This window comes from Pyrus communis, chromosome 4, assembly GCF_041283825.1.
Source record: "Pyrus communis isolate YQ-2024b chromosome 4, ASM4128382v1, whole genome shotgun sequence".
In the NCBI taxonomy this organism is placed as follows: domain Eukaryota; kingdom Viridiplantae; phylum Streptophyta; class Magnoliopsida; order Rosales; family Rosaceae; genus Pyrus; species Pyrus communis.
The window spans coordinates 18,927,759-18,947,455 of record NC_142568.1 but is presented as its reverse complement, the minus strand read 5'-3'; the positions used below and the strand labels follow the sequence as shown (position 1 = coordinate 18,947,455).

General features: G+C 38.7%; 3 protein-coding genes, 1 long non-coding RNA gene and 1 pseudogene across 4 annotated transcripts; 3 read left to right on the top strand and 2 right to left on the bottom strand.

Annotated features, from left to right (window-relative positions):
* Positions 1–169: 169 nt before the first annotated feature.
* LOC137723799 (uncharacterized) lies at positions 170–3,244 on the bottom strand. The gene is made up of 4 exons (XR_011066968.2): positions 3,074–3,244; positions 2,224–2,292; positions 802–849; positions 170–450 (listed from the first exon to the last, which is right to left on the bottom strand). It is a non-coding gene; the product is annotated as an uncharacterized LOC137723799 (long non-coding RNA).
* Positions 3,245–3,846: 602 nt separating this feature from the next.
* On the top strand, positions 3,847–7,338 carry APTX (APRATAXIN-like protein). The gene is made up of 6 exons (XM_068462982.2): positions 3,847–4,213; positions 4,291–4,415; positions 4,574–5,523; positions 5,821–6,475; positions 6,565–6,735; positions 6,894–7,338. The coding sequence occupies exons 1-6, from the start codon at positions 4,183–4,185 to the stop codon at positions 7,227–7,229; spliced, it is 2,268 nt and encodes a 755-aa protein (XP_068319083.1). The 5' UTR covers positions 3,847–4,182; the 3' UTR covers positions 7,230–7,338.
* Positions 7,339–8,296: 958 nt separating this feature from the next.
* On the top strand, positions 8,297–9,070 carry LOC137722095 (uncharacterized). Its single transcript, XM_068461077.1, has 2 exons — positions 8,297–8,526; positions 8,692–9,070. Exons 1-2 carry the CDS (start codon positions 8,297–8,299, stop codon positions 9,068–9,070), a joined length of 609 nt encoding a protein of 202 aa, XP_068317178.1.
* Positions 9,071–13,143: 4,073 nt separating this feature from the next.
* Positions 13,144–14,527, top strand: LOC148697587 (receptor-like protein 6; annotated as a pseudogene).
* A 2,013-nt stretch (positions 14,528–16,540) lies between these two features.
* On the bottom strand, positions 16,541–19,430 carry LOC137721660 (pyruvate decarboxylase 2). The gene is made up of 6 exons (XM_068460680.2): positions 18,755–19,430; positions 18,408–18,571; positions 17,655–18,305; positions 17,450–17,567; positions 17,060–17,248; positions 16,541–16,947 (listed from the first exon to the last, which is right to left on the bottom strand). Exons 1-6 carry the CDS (start codon positions 19,274–19,276, stop codon positions 16,777–16,779), a joined length of 1,815 nt encoding a protein of 604 aa, XP_068316781.1. The 5' UTR covers positions 19,277–19,430; the 3' UTR covers positions 16,541–16,776.
* Positions 19,431–19,697: the final 267 nt, after the last annotated feature.

Below are 19,697 nucleotides of genomic sequence, written 5' to 3'. Positions count from 1 at the left end.
TGGATAGGGGTGGGCATCAACTAACCGAACGAACAAATTGACCAACCCAAAGCATATTGGTTGGTTTAGTTTGGTTTGGTTTTGAACAAGGAATAAGTCAAACGATTTAAAGCCGAATCAAACTTATTTACTTTTGGTTTAGTTTTGATATTATTGAAATCGACTAAAATCAAACTAAACCGATCATGTATTTTTGTAATTATTGATTACACATGTCAACTTATTATAGATTATTAAGAGATCTTACAATACACATACTATGAGTTACAATGACCATCAACATTTAGGAGATTTATTAGTCATAGTGACCGCGTGTTGCTACCGATGTTATAAGTGTATAAAACATGTAAAAAGTTGGACATTAAAGTACAAAATAAGGAGCAAAATTAGTGTCTTCAATATCTAAGTCTCTGCCAAAATGATCTTGGATCTTCAGCTCATGTTGTAAACCTGGGTACTAAAACAAAGTCAATTATTGAAACAACGACAATAAATCTTGTCACCTAGATTTCATCTAGGTTTGATCTAGATTTGAACTACATGCTGATGATCTGAATGAAAGAACGTAATAGTAACAGTAGAAATTGGTTTGAATTTCTGATGTCATGTGTCAGTGGGTTTTACTTTTTTAGACCACTATGCCTATTATATTTGTAGCAGGGAATGAACATTCACATATAACAAAAGGTTCAGGTTTTATCAAGACATTTTAACACAGTTAACTATCTATGCAGTGCTTTTAAATTAGTTTCCAAAAAGAAAAGTAACGCCTCATTTTGAATTTTATTATCTAAATCTTACCCTTAAGCAATTTAAAACTCGAAAAGATGCCCAAACTATAGTGATCCCCTGCAAAAGAAACCGGCAAACAAAGAAAAAAGAACAAAAGATGAGCAATAAAATTCACAGACCATAATACACAAAATTCCCTATAACGTACATTGATAAATCATTTTACCCAATCCAATTGAATTCCTGATCACAACACATAAGATAAACTAATAAACCAGTTTATCAAAATAACCATTAAATTTTAAACATTTAAAACCAAAGAGAACCAAACATGCATATTTGGAAAAAAAAAAAAATGGAGTGTTTTGAGTATCTAAACCTCACCCTCATCACTTATAAAATGTAGAGGTCCCAATGGAAAGAGAACTTGCAAAACAGCGTCCCAACACAAACACAACATATTAAACAAACAAATGAAGACAAATTTGTTTTTAAAAACCGACAATGAACAATAAAATTCAGAAATCCCAAGACACAAAATCGCAAACGACATAAAAATTAGTAATAAAAGTTATGAAAAAACAGACGCCACTTGACGCCAATGACGACCCCAAAGGCAAGCAAAATCCCAAACCAGTTAAGAAAAATTAAGAGTCCATTCCTCTGTCATATTCTTTTCCCCTGTTTCGCTACCCCTAATCCCAAATGTGTCTTCGATGCTCTTTGTCCCATTTTTCTCACCCTAATATCTCACCTGCAAAATCTTAACGCTGCTACTTTCCCCCGCCAGCAAACCCTAAACACCCTGTAATGCTATGTTCTTCCAAATCTATAACAAAAAACTGCATGCATAAACACGATAAAAATTTGCGAAAACCCACAACACAACCTAACTAAAAATCTCACGGATCAAAAGTTTCACCCAAAAGAACTCCCCAACTCCCCCCCCCCCCCCCCCCCCCCCCAAACACATCTCTCTTATCAAATGAATACTCCAAAAGCAATTCAATGGTTGATAACAACCCATTTAAAATTGAACCCAAAAAAATTAAGAGCTTCTCACATTTAAAATTGAACAAAACACAATCCATACATTATAACAAAAACTGCATGCATCAACATGCTAGAAATTCACCAATATCCACAGCACTGACCAAGACCCACAAAATCAGCCAAAAGATACAAAATAGAGGAAAAAAGCTAAATCTGGAAAAGGAAAAAAAAGAAGGGGCTGCAAATCGAAGAAGCTGAAAAGAAAAGGAAAAAGGGCGTTAAAAGAGTAGCCAAACAGCATCGAAAGCAATTCAATAGTTGATAACAACCCATTTAAATTGAACCCAATAATCTTCTACCATTTAAAATTCAACAAAACACAATCTATACAGTCGGAAAAAAAAAAACAGTACCAGATGCGAGATTAGAAGAACACCAAAAACAAAAAAACGATTCCATCCAACAAGAGATTCAGGAAAAAGAATAAAAATGATATACCTTGTTGATAAAGAGCTTGCAAAGCCGCAGATAAAAACTGGAAAATTCGAGCAACAACTTTTGCTGCAACTAAAAATCAAAGCAGATCAGAAAAGTACACCCAAAGCTTGAAAAAAATTAAATCACACACAATCAGAAAAATAGAAAATTCACCAGAAAAATATTAAAATCCCATGTGGCAAGAAAACCAAATAACTCACCAAAGAACTTTAGATCACATATCACACAATAATGTTATTGTTAACATCCTCTTCGGTTCTATAAAATCAAACAAAAGAAATTGCACAGAAAACCCATTTTGATATTCATATTTAATTATAAACTCACATCATGTGGCATTTTTCAGATGCAGGAAAAAAGAACAAATGAATTCCCACGAATGTAACTCTTACAAAAAAAATATATATATATATATATATATTTAATTCTACAACAAAACCCAAAAGCGAGCAACCAAAGTTTCTTACCTTAAGCACAAATGTCTTCTAAAGCTGCAGACAAAAGTTCCAGAAAAATAAAAACCTGATTATACACTTATACACCCACCTGCAAAACCCGATGGCACCCCAAAAAAAAAAAAAAAAAAAAAAAATCTAAAAATGAGAAGAGAAACAATTTCAACAGAAAATCCATTTGTTAAGACCCACAATACAACCTAACCAAAAAACACACGGATTAAAAGTTTCTCCCCAAAAACCCCATCTCTGTCATCAAACGAAAACTCCGAAAGCAACAACCCATTTAAAATTGAACCCAAAGAAATTAAAAGCTTCTAACATCTAAAATTGAACAAAACACAATCCATACAGTTGCATAAAAAAGTTGTAGATGCAAGATTAGAAGAACTCACCACAAAACTATCCACTTCGAGACCAACAGAGACGAAAAGAGGAGAGAGTAGACGGCTACGAAAGAAAAGCAGCAAAAGAAATGGGAAAAAAAATGGACCAAAAGCAGTGAAAAGGAATCACTGCAAAAAGACATCTACAACAATCAAAGCCAAAGCAAAGGAGGATGAAAGACACGTAGAACCAAAAGGTCGAAACCGGTGAGGATAAAAGCTTGGCCTCAGAGGGCAAAGAAGTCATTTTACTGTAAAAAAAAGGCAAAAAAATGGCTTAACAAACGAATTGAGGGGCATTTTGGTCCGCATGCTGCCATATAATAGTAACCAGATTAGAATATGTATTATATAATCAAATTGGAATAATAAATTGAATAAATTGTAGTAATGGTTTCAACTTTAATCAAATTGGAGCAATGGTCCTTCAAGTAAAAATTTATTACCATTAGTCTCTCAACTCATCTAAATGTGGAGCTATGGTCTTTTTTGTCAACTTCGTTAGAATTTTGTCAAAATAAGTTATGTTGGAATGACTATTGCTACAATTAGGATCTCTCAACTCATCAAAACGTGTAGCTATGATTATTTTCGTCAACTTAGTCAGGGACTAATGATAATGAATTTTTAGTTGAGCGATCAATGCTCCAATTGAGTTAAAGTTAAGAGATCATTGCTATAATTTACTCTAATAAATTATGTTTTGCCATATGACTTTCAGTTTGAGATGATTTTTTATGACAGAACTAAAACAAATCTTATGACTTTTGGTTGAAGATGGTAAGAAATACCATCTGCATTATTTATTAAAATATTAATATTTAGGAGGTGAGAGGTCTAAAATGAACCAGTCTTTCCGGTGGAGATGGCCTAATATCCTTGGAAAGGCCCTCAATCCAAATATGGATAGTGCTCGTGTGAGTCGTAACTGGGGTTTTGCTAGTCTAAAGAAATAAATCCAAATCGAATCGGGCGGGTCAATTTTCAGGTCGACGCAATTTGTCCCTTTACGCCGCCAAGCACGAGGCACCGGCGATAGAAGCTTCCAGCCCAGTGGAAGAAGAAACCGTTGGTTTTCAGCCCTTAATTCAAACGTGCCACACAGAGTCTCCCAAAACATGGACATGGATATCGACGAAAAAGCCAAAGGTACGCCCTTTCTCCGCGTTTAATAATTCTGGGTCGTCGTCACCTTCGATTACAAAACCTATATGCACTTTTGACAGGGGAAGAAAAGCAAGGAAAGTCCGTCGCAGTAATATTGGTGGGTGCGCCCGGAAGCGGAAAGTCCACCTTCTGTGAGCATGTCATGCGCTCCTCCTCCGCTCGCCCCTGGGTTCGAGTTTGCCAGGTATATCTATGTGCACACCATATGTTCGATGAAATGGCTCAGAGAGCTCAAGATTAGTATTTTCAGTAATTCATATGATACTCTGGATACTCCGGATTGCTGTTCATATGGGTTATTGTTTTTATGCTGTTGGGTTCTCATTTTTTATGTTTTTGTAGGATACTATAAAAAATGGTAAAGCCGGGACGAAAGCGCAGTGTATTGAGAGTGCAATGAATGCATTGAAGGATGGGAAGAGTGTTTTTATAGATAGGTGTAATATGGAGAAAGAACAAAGGGATGAGTTTGTGAAGCTTGGTGGTAGTGCCCAGGTTGATGTTCATGCTGTGGTGCTTGATCTTCCTGCCAAGCTTTGTATATCGCGGTCTGTGAAGAGAACGGGCCACGAGGGAAACTTGCAAGGTGGGAGAGCTGCTGTGGTTGTGAATAGAATGCTGCAGAAGAAAGAACTGCCCAAACTGAGTGAAGGGTTTGCTAGAATCACTTGTTGCCAGAGTGAGAGTGATGTTCAATCTGCTGTTGATGCATATAGTGGACTTGGTCCGTTGGATACACTTCCCAGTGGTTATTTTGGCCAGAAGAACGCCGGTGCGAAAGTACAACTAGGTATAATGAGGTTCTTAAAGAAAACAGATGGTCCTGCTAATAGTGAATCCACTTCGAAGAGTGTACCAGATTCTAATGCTTCTCGAATTATTGAAGAAAAGGAAACCTCTTCGAAGGGAACAGGTTCATTGTCCGAGAATTCTCGTAAGGAGTCAAAGGAAGGTGGAGAGCTATTTGTAGGCTCAGTTGGCGGTGATGTTTCTCTAAACGATTCCCCCACTCTGGCATTTCCCTCCATATCGACAGCAGATTTTCAATTTGACATTGAGAAGGCGTCTGATATTATTGTCGAGAAAGTTATAGAATTTTTTAATAAGCTTGGAAATGCTAGGCTTGTTTTAGTGGACTTGAGTCATAAATCAAAGATTTTGTCTTTGGTAAGGGCTAAAGCTTCAGAGAAAAACATTAACTCCAACAAGTTCTTCACATTTGTGGGAGATATCACTCGGCTTCATTCAGGAGGAGGTTTACACTGCAATGTAATAGCTAATGCTGCTAATTGGTAAGCATTTAGAAATACTATGCAATATAAATGTAAATATTTTGTTGCGGTGCTAGTTCACAATATGAAATAACAGATCTGTAGGATTTTGCATTTTTCCCCTCTGTTAAACCAAAACATGGTGTAGTAGAATTATGCTGAATTCGAGTTTTGCATATGTAACCCCTGCAGTTGAAATGTAAAGTTTGATATGTTTTCTTCACCTTTATAATATTTACTTTAAGTTAGTACGAAAAAAATGTGATTATATGTTTTACATATAAAGTATATTGAAAATAAATATTTATTCTGGTGCAGGCGTCTTAAACCTGGAGGTGGAGGTGTCAATGCTGCAATCTTCAGTGCTGGAGGTCCATCTTTGGAGGTTGCAACCAAAGAACAAGCCCAATCTCTGTATCCTGGGAGTGCTGTGGTTGTGCCTCTCCCTTCAATTTCACCCTTGTTTAGTAGGGAGGGGGTAACCCATGTCATACATGTTGTTGGACCCAACATGAACCCACACAGACCAAATTGTCTGAACAATGACTATAGTAAAGGCTGCAAAGTTCTCCGGGAGGCTTACACTTCACTTTTCGAAGGTTTCGCAACAATTGTGAGGACCCAAGCAAAGTCACCCAAGGGAAGCATTGAGAACCTGCAGGCAAAGCTGCCAAAGTCACAAGAACATTCTGATGCCTCTAGAAATCATTTTACAAACAGCGATCAAAAGACTAAGAGAGAGGATCCTCACAAATATGAGAGGAGCAAAAGAAGTAAAGCATATCAGGATGATACTGAAGATTCTAACACTGGTAAACCAAACCTGAGCAACAAGTCTGGTGGAAGCAGGACTAAATCCTGGGGGTCATGGGCTCAGGCTCTCTACAACACTGCTATGCACCCAGAGAAGCACAAGGATGCAGTGCTAGAGATATCAGATGATGTCGTTGTGCTGAATGATCTTTATCCAAAGGTAAATGATACCTAGTTTCCATATATTGTTTATCATCCTCTTCAACTTTCTGTCTGATGAAAAAAAAAAAAACCTTCGGAATTTCGCAGGCAAAAAGGCATGTTTTGGTGGTGGCACGATGTGCAGGTCTTGATCGACTGTCAGATGTTCATAAAGAACACCTTCCATTGTTAAGGACAATGCATGAAGTTGGTCTGAAGTGGGTTGAGAAATTCTTCCATGATGATTCATCTTTGGTCTTCCGTCTTGGATATCACTTGGTACGCATGCTAATTTTCTGAGAGCTTGCTGTTATATTCGTTTGCTCCAACATTGCCTTTTGGAATCCTTTTTGCTAAAGGACTCGTGAGGTTAGTATTAATACAACAGACTAGATGTAAATAATAAATTAAGTGTTTCGGGACATCATCTCTTGCAGGATCCCTCAATGCGACAGCTGCATCTGCATGTTATCAGCCAGGATTTTGATTCAACATACTTGAAGAATAAGAAACATTGGAACTCCTTCAATACTGCTTTCTTTCGAGACTCAGTGGATGTGGTGGAGGAAGTCAGTAGTGATGGAAAAGCAAAGCTAAAAGAAGACGATAGCATGTTGTCTATGGAGTTGCGATGCCACCGATGTAGAAGCGCTCACCCCAACATACCCCGATTAAAATCTCACATAACTAACTGTCGAGCCACCTTTCCAAGCACCTTGCTCCAAAATGGTCGTCTTGTTCACGCACCAAGCAATGTCAGCATTGGTCCGTAGGTGACAATCCATCGCATCTCATCGAAATTTTGCTGTATATAAATGCTTTTTGGTGGCTTAAACGTTATTGCATCGAGATCTTTGGTATGGCTTTCCATGATTCTCACAAGTTTGTGTTCTCGTAGGGGTTAGTAGTAACAAAATGCATTTTCAAGTACTCATTTGATTACCATTTCGTTTTTAGTTGTCAAAATTACAGTGTTTTTGAACTTGTTAAAACAACAAAAGTCAACAATTTCTCAGAAAGCATTTGGGATCTAATTAAATTGTGTGATCACCCTGTTTTGATTTTTTTCGTCAAAGTGTCTTCATCATCTCGTGTGACCAGTTTTCGATTCTTCAAAGTGACTTCGTCATATCGTGAGACAAGTTTTCAACTTGCCCCAACCTAAACGGCAGAGCCGTCTCAATGCAAACTTAGTCCTAAGATGAAAATGAAATGAGGTTTTCCAAATTTAGTACGTTATCATTTATCACTACCAAAAACGAAAACTTTGTTCCACTACTTGTGCCTCTTTTTCTTGATCGTTGTCCCGCTTCACAGCCGGTGTCTTGAAGATGAGCTATCAGCACTCCTCCATTTCAAGAAGAGACTTCTGTTCAATTCTTGTACGTCCACCAAGCTCGTATCCTGGAATTCAAGTAGCGACTATTATTCTTGGGATGGTGTTACTTGCAGTAGTACTAAGGGGGCGTGTTGTCAACCTTGGCCTTAGTAACGAATTTACCAAACGTGATGAGTCCCTCTCCAAGCTTCAGAGTCTCATCGTGATTCAATTGTGTTGAGTAAAGCAAAGTCTGTCATCAGTCCCTTGATTTAAGGAGTCCACACACGAGTCTTAACTCACGTAATAGCTTGTATAGGCCTTAATTCCAGGATCTTTATTGATCCATGTATCTGCATAAGTCTCTCTTTGTACCAATTACTCTTTTCTTAATGGAAACCATTCACACATAATAGAAGGTTTTACATGGTACCAGAGTTGAGTCTTTTTGGGAACCTGATAACCTAAAATCCTTAGCGTTCAAACATACCAAGAAATCATAGCACTACTCTTCTCGCCAACATGGCGACCGAAGATTCCAACAAACAAAAAGGCTCAACCAAGTTTGAGACCACCAAATACGAAGATCCCAATGATCCTCCTTATCTTCATCACTCCGATCAGCCTGGAGCGATTCTCGTCACACATCCACTAAATGACGAAAATTACTCCACTTGGAGCCGTGCCATGACCATGGCCCTTAATGCCAAGAACAAGGAAGGGTTCATTAATGGAACCATTAAAGAGCTTGCGTTGGCATCCACAATTGAATTCTAACAGTGGACTCGTTGCAACAACCTCGTGAAATCCTGGCCGCTCAACTTTGTCTCGAAAGATATCGGAGCAAGTGTCATCTACAACAATGTTGCATATGATATTTGGAATGAATTAAATGAACGTTTCTCTCACACAAACAGCGTACATCTCTTCCATATCGAACAAGAGATACATGGAAGTGTTCAAGGAAATATGAACATTGGTGCGTATTTTACCATACTAAAAAGCTTTTGGGATGATCATGATGCCTTGTGCTCTTTCCCAACTTGTGCATGTGGTGCTGCGAAGGAATTGATGCAGTTTCAGCGAAGTCAGAAAACCATGAATTTTCTCATGAGTCTCAATGAACACTATGTTGCAGTTCGTGAGCAAATTTTACTTATGGATCCCCTTTCTGCTATCAACAAGGCTTTCTTACTCATTATTCAAGATGAGAAGCAAAAAACAGTCTCAACACATGCTCCTGGAAGGTCCTCAATCACAAATGCAGCAGCTTTCGCTGTGTGGGACAACATGTGAAACTCTGGTAGGAATTTTTCTCCTAAAAATCCTCTTCTCAAATGTGATCGTTGTGATGCAACCAGACACACTTCAGATATCTGTCGAGCACACCTCAAGTGTGACTACTGTAATTGGAGGGGTCACACCATTGATTAATGCCGCAAACTGAAAAAGGCAAAGGACAACAGCGATAGGGGAGATTATCAAGATCGCAGGGCTTCCAACTCCAAGGTTAATCATGTTGACATCAAGCCAATACCTTCAGCAACATCTCATTCGTCATATAGTCTCACTTTCGAGCAATATCACAACCTGCTTGCACTCCTTGATAAGAGCCAATCCAACTCCACAGCCAATCATGTCGGTACCACCTCTACTATGAATGATTTCTCAGGTAGAGTTTTGTGTGCTTCTGCTTTCAATGAGGGAAAGAACTGGATCTTTGATACCGCTCACCGAGTTTAATGACTACAAGCATTCTAGTTTCCAATCGACAAGTGCACCTACCCAATCATGCACTTGCAGCAGTCACATTTATTGGCACAATTCGTCTCTCGAATGATCTCATCCTTCACAATGTGCTTTGTGTTCCATCATTTAAACGAAATTTAATTTCTGTCAGCAAGGCTTCTAATACCTCATTTTGCTTTGTCATCTTCACTGATAAAATGTGTCTACTTCAGGACCAACAATCCGGGAAGATGATTGGGATGGGAACTGAACGAGAAGGACTCTACTACCTTGATAATGTGACAAAAATTGGGTGCAATTCAGTATCAGTTGTTCCTTCGTCTCATCAACTTTGGCATCAACGTCTTGGCCACCTTTCCAATAGGCTATCTCTCCTTACATTAAGAACTTGAATTTTTGCAGTATTGATGATTGTTTGATTTGTCCATTAGCCAAACAAACACATGCTCCTTTTCCTTTTGAGTTCTATTAATACAAATGCACCTTTTGATTTAATTCATGTTGACATTTGGGGAGGTTACCATGTTCCCACTATCACTGGGGCACAATATTTCCTAACTATGTGGATGATTTCTCACGTTGCACATGGGTTTATTAAATGAATCACAAATTGGATGCACGATCATATCTCATCACATTCATCAACCTTGTTGAAACACAATTTCTCACACGAGTTAAAGTTCTTCGCAGTGATAACGGTCTAGAATTTTTTATGACACAATTTTTCTCGGATAAGGGAATTATACATCAAACAAGTTGTGTCTCTACTCCACAACAAAACAAAGTAATAGAGGGCAAACACCGTCACTTGCTCAATGTTGCTAAAGCCTTACTTTTTCAATCTCGTCTTCCCAAGAAATTTTAGGGTGATGCAACCCTCACTGCCACCTATCTCATAAATAGGACTCCCACTTCTCTTCTTCATAGCAAATCACCCTATGAAGTACTCTATCACAAGCAGCCAGCTTATGCACATTTATGAGTGTTTGGTTGTTTATGTTTTGCTTCCACACACCATCATCGTTCTGTCATTTTTTATGCAAGAGCCACTCGTTGTCTCTTTCTTGGCTATTCATATGGCACTAAGGGTTATCGGGTTTACGACCTTTAAACAGGTAAAATATTATTTCTCGTGATGTTATTTTCCATGAAAATGTGTTTCCTTTTTCATATTCCGCTGTAGTTTCACCTTTTGTGCATCCACATGCTCAAGATACTGACTTTCATGACACCATCATTCATCAGTCCATTCCACCAGAGCATGATTTAATCGACTCGTCGCCTTCTTTGCCGATGAGTCCTGCTTCAGTTCTTTCTCCTATTATTTCAACATCATCGTCACGTCTTAAACGACCCACTCATGCACCTGGTTATCTTCAACAATATCACATTGACGTCAACCTTCTTTCTCGGTCCATCCCTTTATCTCACTCGGGTTGGCCAAAGTGATAGGTACTTCTTACCCTTTGTCTGATGTGCTCACATATGATCGTTTATCTGCTTAACACTATGTTTTCACCACTTCCATTTCAGCTGCCATAGAACCCAATTCATTCTCACAGGCTATACGCGACCCCCAATGATGTTTAGCCATGGAACAAGAACTGGCAGCCCTTGCTGCGAATAGAACGTGGTCTCTTCAACTGTTGCCCCCTAGAAAGAAACCGGTTGGATGTAAGTGGGTCTACAAAATCAAATTTCGATTCGATAGATCCATTGAACGATATAAAGCACGCTTGGTCGCCAAAGGTTATAGCCAAAATTGAAGGCTTAGGTTATCGCAAGACTTTTGCTCCGGTTGCAAAACTAACTACAGTCCGCCTTCTCCTTGCCATGCCTCGGTCCAACAATGCCTCCACCAACTTGACTTCAACAATGCCTTTTTCCATGGTGATCTTGAAGAAGATGTCTACATGTTTTTGCCTCCTGGTTTCGGACGAAATGAGAAGACATAAGTTTGTAAACTTCATAAATCTTTGTATGGGCTTAAGCAAGCCTCCCGTCAATGGTTTATCAAACTCTCTTGTGCTCTTAGAAAGGTCGGTTATCAACACTCCAAGGTAGACTATTCATTGTTCGTCTAAAACCATGATGGTAAATTCACTGTCGTCCTTTTTTATGTTGATGATATTATCTTGGCAGGGAATGACATACAAGCAATTAAGGATACCAAGTCTTTTCATATGAAGCAATTCAAGTTGAAAGACCTTGGGCAATTAAAATAGATTTTGGGCATCGAAATTGCTCGCTTTATTAAGGTGAACAGCCTCTCAATGCAAAAATATGCCCTTGAAATACTTGAGGATGCATGTTACCTTGGCGTGAAACCAGGCAGCTTTCCCATGGAGCAAAGTTTATCACTCAAGAATGACGAAAAAATTGCATGACTGGTCCTTCTTCTTATCGACGACTTGTTGGGAGACTAATCTACCTGACGATCATGCACCTTGATTTGGTCTATGATGTCCACATTCTTAGTCAATTTATGGAGAAGCCTTAAACTCCACACTTGGAGGCAACCCAGAGTTTTACAATATGTTAAGCATACACTAGGGCAAGGTATTTTTCTTTCTGCAAGAAGTCCAATTCAACCGAATGTTTTTTGTGATGCGGATTGGGCCAGATGTCGTGACACACGTCATTCTACCATCGGATATTGTGCATTTCTTGGAGATTCCTTGATCTCCTGGAATAACAAGAAACAAAACACTGTGTCACATTCTAGTGCAGAGACAGAGTATCGTTCAATGGCTGCAACTTGTTGTGAAGTCACTTGGCTGAAATATGTTTTACAAGACTTGGGTATCAAACATAAACATCTAGTCAAGCTATATTACGATAATCAAGCGGCACTTCACATAGCTTTGAATCCGGTCTTTCACGAAAGAACCAAACACATAGAAATTGACCGCCACCTTGTACGAGAAAATGTTAAAAGTGGAATGATCAGGACATCTCACATTTCAACCATGAAACAACTAGCCGACATCTTCACAAAGTCATTGAGCTTCTACCAGTTCACGACTTTGCTTTGCAAGTTAGGAATAATCAACATCCATTCCAACTTGAGGGGGAGTGTCGAGTAAAGCAAAGTCTGTCATCAGTCCCTTGATTTAAGGAGTCCATCTCCTTGATTATTGTACATTCATCTCAGATTGCTTTTCATCCACATAGGATTCTAACTTATGTAATAGCTTGTATATGACTTAATTCCAGGATCTTGATTGATCCATGTATCTGTATAAGTCTCTCTTTGTACCAATTACTCTTTTCTTAATGAAAACCATTCACACAGAATAAAAGGTTTTACAAATTAGATAGCAACAATATCTCCGGCCCAATTCCAGGATTCTTTGCCAACTTTTCAAACCTGACTTCCTTGAATCTTAGTAATTGTGGTTTGCAAGGAACATTTCCGACCGAAATCTGTCAGATACCTGATCTACAAACTATTGACCTTTCCTCTAATCCGGAACCTTATGGTTCCTTGCCAGAATTTCGCAACAATAGATCTCTTTGATCATTGGTTCTAAGTGGGACAAGCTTTTCAGGGTTACTGCAAACTATTGACCTTTCCTATAATCCAAAACTTCATGGTTCCTTGCCAGAATTATACAACAATGGATCTCATGGGTCATTGGTTCTAAGTTGGACACTCGGAATGACTAATGGTCTAGTGAATGTTAAGTTGGACTAAAATTTTCTCAACGGGAGTATTCCGTCATCTATCTTTTCTCCTCCCATATTTGAATTACTATCACTTTCCCATAATCAATTCTATGGTCGACTCCCTAATTTTCGTAATGTCTCTTCCAACTTGTTTGCCTTCGATTTGAGTTTCAACAATTTGGAATGACCAGTACCAGTGTCTGTCTTTAGCTTTCAAAACCTTAAACAACTTTTTCTTACTTCCAACAATTTTAATAGCTTTCCTTCCAATGTTAGTTCTAAACAGCCACCTTTTTGTACCTTGATATTTCCCACAATAGCTAAGTAATTAACAATACTCGAACAAGTTCCTCACATTTGTTGTTCTTCCTTCAAGTAGACAACTTGGATTAGGTTCCAATAAGTTGAGAACATTACCAGATTTCTTGAGAATTCAAACCTATTTACGAAAGTTGGACCTTTCGAAAAACCAAGTTCAAGGCCAAGTTCCCAATTGGATTTTGGGGGTCAGTTATCTTTATGATCTAAATCTTTCTTGTAACGCCTTGGTAAGTCTTGAAGGTCATTTAATCAAATCTACATCACCGGTGAACATCCTTGACCTTCATTCAAACCAACTTAAGAGGCCTATCCTACTTTTCCTATCATGTGCGGTTTATATGGATTGGTCGAGCACTCGAGTGTACCATCTAACATCGGTTATGTTCTTACTTGTCCCGTTTCTGATTTTCTTGGTTCCACTTTGTTCTTGTCTCTTTCAAGCAAGAACTTGCATGGGCTTATTCCAGTATCAATATGCAATGCAAATGAATTGATCATTCTTGATTTGTCGAATAATTCTTTAAGTGGTAGGATTCCCCAATGCCTGGGTGCAATGAGCAATCTTAGAGTTACTCAATTTAAAGAGAAACAACCTTACGAGAACTATTTCTAATTTTGAATTTCCTGAAACTAGTGACTTGAAAACTTTAAAGCTTAATCGAAATCAAATACAAGGTCAATTTCCAAAGTCGTCAACCAACTGCAAACATTCACAAGTTCTAAAACTTGATAGCAATCAGATGACAGATACATTCCCATGCTTTTTGAAGAACATCTCCACCTTGCGTGTCCTTGCTTTGTAGTCCAACAACTTCTACGGGGCATTGGATGTTCAGAGACCAATGGCACCTGGCGAGTGCTTCAAATCCTAGACCTAGCTTACAACAATTTCAGTGGTGAAGTACCGAGAGTAGCCTTGACAACGTGAAGGATAATGATGGTAACTAAGATGATTCCCTATTGACAGTCGATTTCCAAGAAAATCCACACATTGCTGGAGGACCTAGAATTTCTTATGAGCATGTTATAATAGTTGCCGGCAAAGGTTTAGAGATGGTTATGGTAAAGATTGTGACAGTCTATACCTTGATTGACTTCTCATGCAACAATTTCAGTGACCAATACCTGAGGAAGTGGGAGAATTCAAGTCATTGTATTTCCTAAACAAGTAATGCATCCACAAGGGAAATCCCATCATCATTTGGGAAAATGAGACAGCTCGAGTCCTTAGACTTATCACAAAACAAGCTAAGCAGCAAAATTCCATCGTAGTTGACAAAGCTTACTTTCCTTTTGTTCTTGAATCTCTCGAACAATCAATTGGTCGGCAGGATTCCAACTATTACTTAGTTTTCGACATTTCAAAAAACCTCCTTTACCGAAAACAAAGGATTATAGGAGCCTCCGTTGGCTGTGGACAACAAAGTAGGATCATCATCACCACCACCAACATTAAATGGAAGTAAACAAAATTGTGGAGATGAGATCGACTGAGATCTTATCAGTATCGAAATTGGATTCGCATTTGCGTTCGGAGTTGTCGTTGGCTCACTTGTGTTGTGCAGGAGATGGAGTAAATGGTATTACGAAGCCATGTATAAGATCCTTGTTAATGTGTTTGCTCAGCTTGAAGAAAGAAAAGGACGCCACTGAAGACATGTTCACATAAATCAAAGGAAGTTGAAATGGCTTTGAGGTATCTTAAGATCCAAGAAACAAAGAAGTGTGCTCTCTACTTTCACCTTTTAAGTGAATTATACTAGCTCTAGTTAGTTTTGTAATAATTTATAATGTATTTTCTGCTTTATTTTCAATAAACGTCAAGCAAAACTTAAAAAAAAAAAAAAAAAAAAAAATTCTGGCAACTGAGAAACAAGAGCCCAAGTAAACTTCCCTCTAATTGTATGATGACATGGATGCACCGCCTCGTGTTACGGGCATACTAAAAATTTTCTCCACAAACTTGTCAACCGTAAGATTGTTAGTATCTCTAAAAAATTAAAATTGGGAAACATGTTGGCAATAGGAAATTTTATATTTTGTCTTTGAACTTTCGCTATAATATATAACCGATTCTTGAACGAAAAATTTCTTGATTGAGGTTCTTGAACTTAACAAACATGCACTATTTTTGTCCATGTCGCTAATTTTCATTAAGATTTCTTAATATAATAATTCGCCATTCATGTTGGTTTCATATATCTAAATATGTGATCATGAATTAAATCTAAACTAAATTGAAGTTTAGGATCAATATTAGGGTGAAGGGAAATACTAAGCAAACTATCTTAAAAGTTGAATTCTATGTATTTTTCGACACCTTATATTTTGACAAAATTTTTGTATCCACATTATAAAATATTATGCTAAAAATATTTAGTTGCAGATAGTTCATAAAAAGTTCCGTTTTGATAGACCCCTTCACGGGTGAAAGTTCAGAGGTAAACTGTCGTTTTATATTCTTGTCATACGATCAAATCGACAAACAACATGGCGAAAAAACCAACGACGTCGGTGCACTTTTGTTATAGTTCTCTTTTGTCCTTTCCTTCTCATAACGCACTGAAAAAGTACCACGACAGAGTTATACCACTCCATGAGTACAAAATTGACAATTAATTTAACCAGAAATTATATGATATTGACATTTCAATATATTATATCAGTTGGAAATTAAAATAAAATCAAGAGTTTTGGTAATGTTGGATATTCACATTACATTTTATAAATTATAAATATAGTTAATAATCAAATTATTATTTAAAAAATTAGCCTATCTAACATTACGCTTGGTTACAAATTACAGTCAATAATGTTGCTTCTCAAACAAGTGGATTTGCCAAGAATACTTATTTTCTCGATCAGTTAGTTTTGATTAGATACACACCATAACATGGTAGTAAAGAATGCTATTCACATAACAGGCCCAGTAATATTATTGTATCGCGTTATCTAATAAAAAGTATGCACATGTTAAATAAAAAAGATTCACGCGTAACACTTAAACAGATGTGTTGAGAGTCAGACTTGAAATGCAAGTTTTTGCATTAATATGTAATACGCAAACTAGATCGCACAAACTAATTAAGATATGAGAGGATACTGTAATTCAAAGGGGAATGTACTTGAGAAACCCTTTTTCAAGGAAAAATATTAAAAACAAAACATAAGAAACCCTTCACAAGAAGGAACAAATACTAATTTTTTTTCTTCTTCCAGATCGAAAGACGCTACGATGATGAAAGGAAACGAGATGGGAGACTTTACTGAGGGTTGGGTGGGCGGCTGTTGGCAGCAGAAACCCTAGACCCCCACTGAAGCAACTCTTTGCTGGTATCATCCTTGTGGGCTATCACCTCAATGAAGCACAAGCTATCCTTCTTCGCCCCGGTTGCAGTCTCAATCGCTTCAATCAGCTCCTCTTCGCAACGGACCTGCAGAATTGACAGATTCGGTTACAAGGAGTTTTACGATCCGGGAAACCCTTTGATTGGTTAGTTGGAACAGATTAAGGAGACGATTAGAATGCATTAACAAACTAATTACCTTGGTTGTCCAGCACTTGCCCTCCCCGTTGTGGATGGCATCAACTAGTCCAGTGTAGTTCCAGTTCTTGATCACATTGTAGGGTCCGTCATGGATCACCACCCCAATTGTGTATCCGCCGTTGTTTATCAGGAAGATGATGTTCTTCTGCCCATTTCGGATCATGGTGGACACATCTTGAACAGTCACCTATTGGCGAGCGAAAAATAGAAAAGTTCAAACAAGCTCTTTCAAATACAGTGCATAATTTAAATTCAAAAGACGGGTGATTCGCGATATTGATGAAATGTTATGCTGCAAATCCGATAATATCAACCGAGAAAATTTGATAAGGTTCCTAATGGGTACTTTACAATTTACAGCGTGCTAGAGAAAAAGAACTAAATGTACCTGGAAACTCCCATCGCCGATGAAAGCAATCACACGCTTCTCAGGAACAGCTTGAGCATACCCAAGAGTAGCTCCAACTGACCAACCAATTGATCCATACTGCATTTGGAACTCATACCTGCAAACCCAATTTCAACTTCCCAATTGAATAAAAAACCATAACATAGAAAGAAACATGAAAAACCGCATTCTCTCCTTGTTTTACCCGCAACCAGCCGGCAATTTCAGTTTCTGGCAGTTAAACCATGAGTCCCCGGTATCAGCAATCACAGCAGTTTCACTTGACAGCGTATTCTGGATGTGGTGGAACAGAACATTAACCCTCAAAGGTTCTTTCGGTGCAGACTTTAGAGGACGTCCATTGGGAACAAAGATCCTGCTGTAGTTCTCATGAGCAGTTTTGTTGCGCTTGAGCCTCTTTGCCAGAGCTCGGAGGAAATCCTTCATGAGAACACAACCAAATGAAGGGCCATTTTCTATGGTCACGCGATCAGGCTGCACCACAATTGCCTTCTCTTTCTTCAGAAGCAGAGAGTATCCAACAGAGCTGTAGTCATTGAAAATCGGTCCAGCAAACAAGTATGCATCTGCAGACTCCACAATCTCGGCGCAAAAGGTAGTGCTCACAGCACCCCAGTATGTTCCAATGAAATGGGGGTGGTGCTCTGGCACAAGCCCCTTTGCAGATGGCATGACAGCCAGAGCATAACCACTAGCGTCAGCTAGTTCAACAAAGGCATCGCCAGCGTGTGCAACTCGAAGTTTAGGCCCCCCTACCATAACCGGCTTCACTGCCTTGTTCAAGAACTCTGCAGCCGCCTCCACGGCAGCCTTTAAGCCCAAATGATTGCTCAATCTGCAGACCAAAACAAACAAATATATAAATTTCACACCTAAAAAGTTACAAAGCATTTCCAGACACTTCAACTAAATGGAACAGAAACCCGAAAATGTGTACCTTGGAGACAATGAGAACGGAACAGGATCCCGGCTAAAAGTAGGATGAGGAATTCCAGCCAAGTTGCAGCTTATGCTGATATAAACAGGCTTGCTTTCTTTCAAGGCGGTTGAAATTGCGGTATCAATCATTTCATGAGCATCTTCCAGATTATTTACCACAGCCTAGTAAAAACCCACCATATGAAAATTAGCAACTTTCAAAACGAACCAAAAAGGAGCAAAACAATACCAAATTTAGCAAAACCAAACTCACTAGAAATCTTTCGAAAAACCCATCAATAACCCAACATCAAAATTCAAAATAAAAAATAAATTAAAAAACCAAAATCTTGATTTCATGCAAACCTGATAGCAAGTGACGGTCTGGAAGCATCTCAGCTCTTGGTTAAAATCCGGTAACCCAATAGTGTGGTGAAGAATCCTGTGCGTCCCGTAATCGTTCGAGTTGGGTCCTCCAACTATACAAATCAATGGCAGATTCTCACTGTAAGCTCCGGCGATAGCATTGAGAACACTGAGCCCACCCACAGTGAAAGTAACAACACACGCCCCGACTCCCCGCGACCTAGCGTAGCCGTCAGTAGCGTACCCGGCGTTGAGTTCGTTGCAGCAGCCGATGTTGGTGAGCCCGGGCTCCGCGATGAGGTGGTCGAGGAGGGTCAAGTTAAAGTCACCAGGGACAGTGAACACGTCAGTAACGCCGATTTGGACGAGTCGGCGGGCGATGTGGCGACCCAGAGTGGCATCTGAGGAGTTGACGGTGGAGGGGGCAGTGCTTTGGATTGCCGAAGTGGCGCCGTTCGGGAGGCTGCCGACGTCGGTGCAAGCCGGCTTGCAAACGTCGAGGGAACCGATTTTGGTGTCCATGGGTTTCTGAACTGGGTTTTGATCGTACTCAAAAACCGTACTTGAAAACTACTCGGAAAACAGAAATGATGGGAACTTCGCGACGGGATTTGAAAAATGGTATTAGGGTTTTTCTGGGATTTATGGAATTTGGTTTGGTAAAATGGTTTGGAAGGAGGTGAGTTTTTATAGGGGAAGTGAGAGGAAGATAATAAATACTGGGGTGAATGAGTGGCGCGCAAGTATTATAATATTAATTTTTGGTTCAAAAATCTTAGATGGGAATGGACATAGATATTTCTAATTATCCAATTAAAACTCTCTAATTTTTTTCTCCTTATACTTGCTAAACCTTGATGTTGATTTGTATTATGGAAGAAATTACTTTGTTAATAAAATATTACCTTTTGTAATGTGTGTTATGTTTAGTATATTAATATCA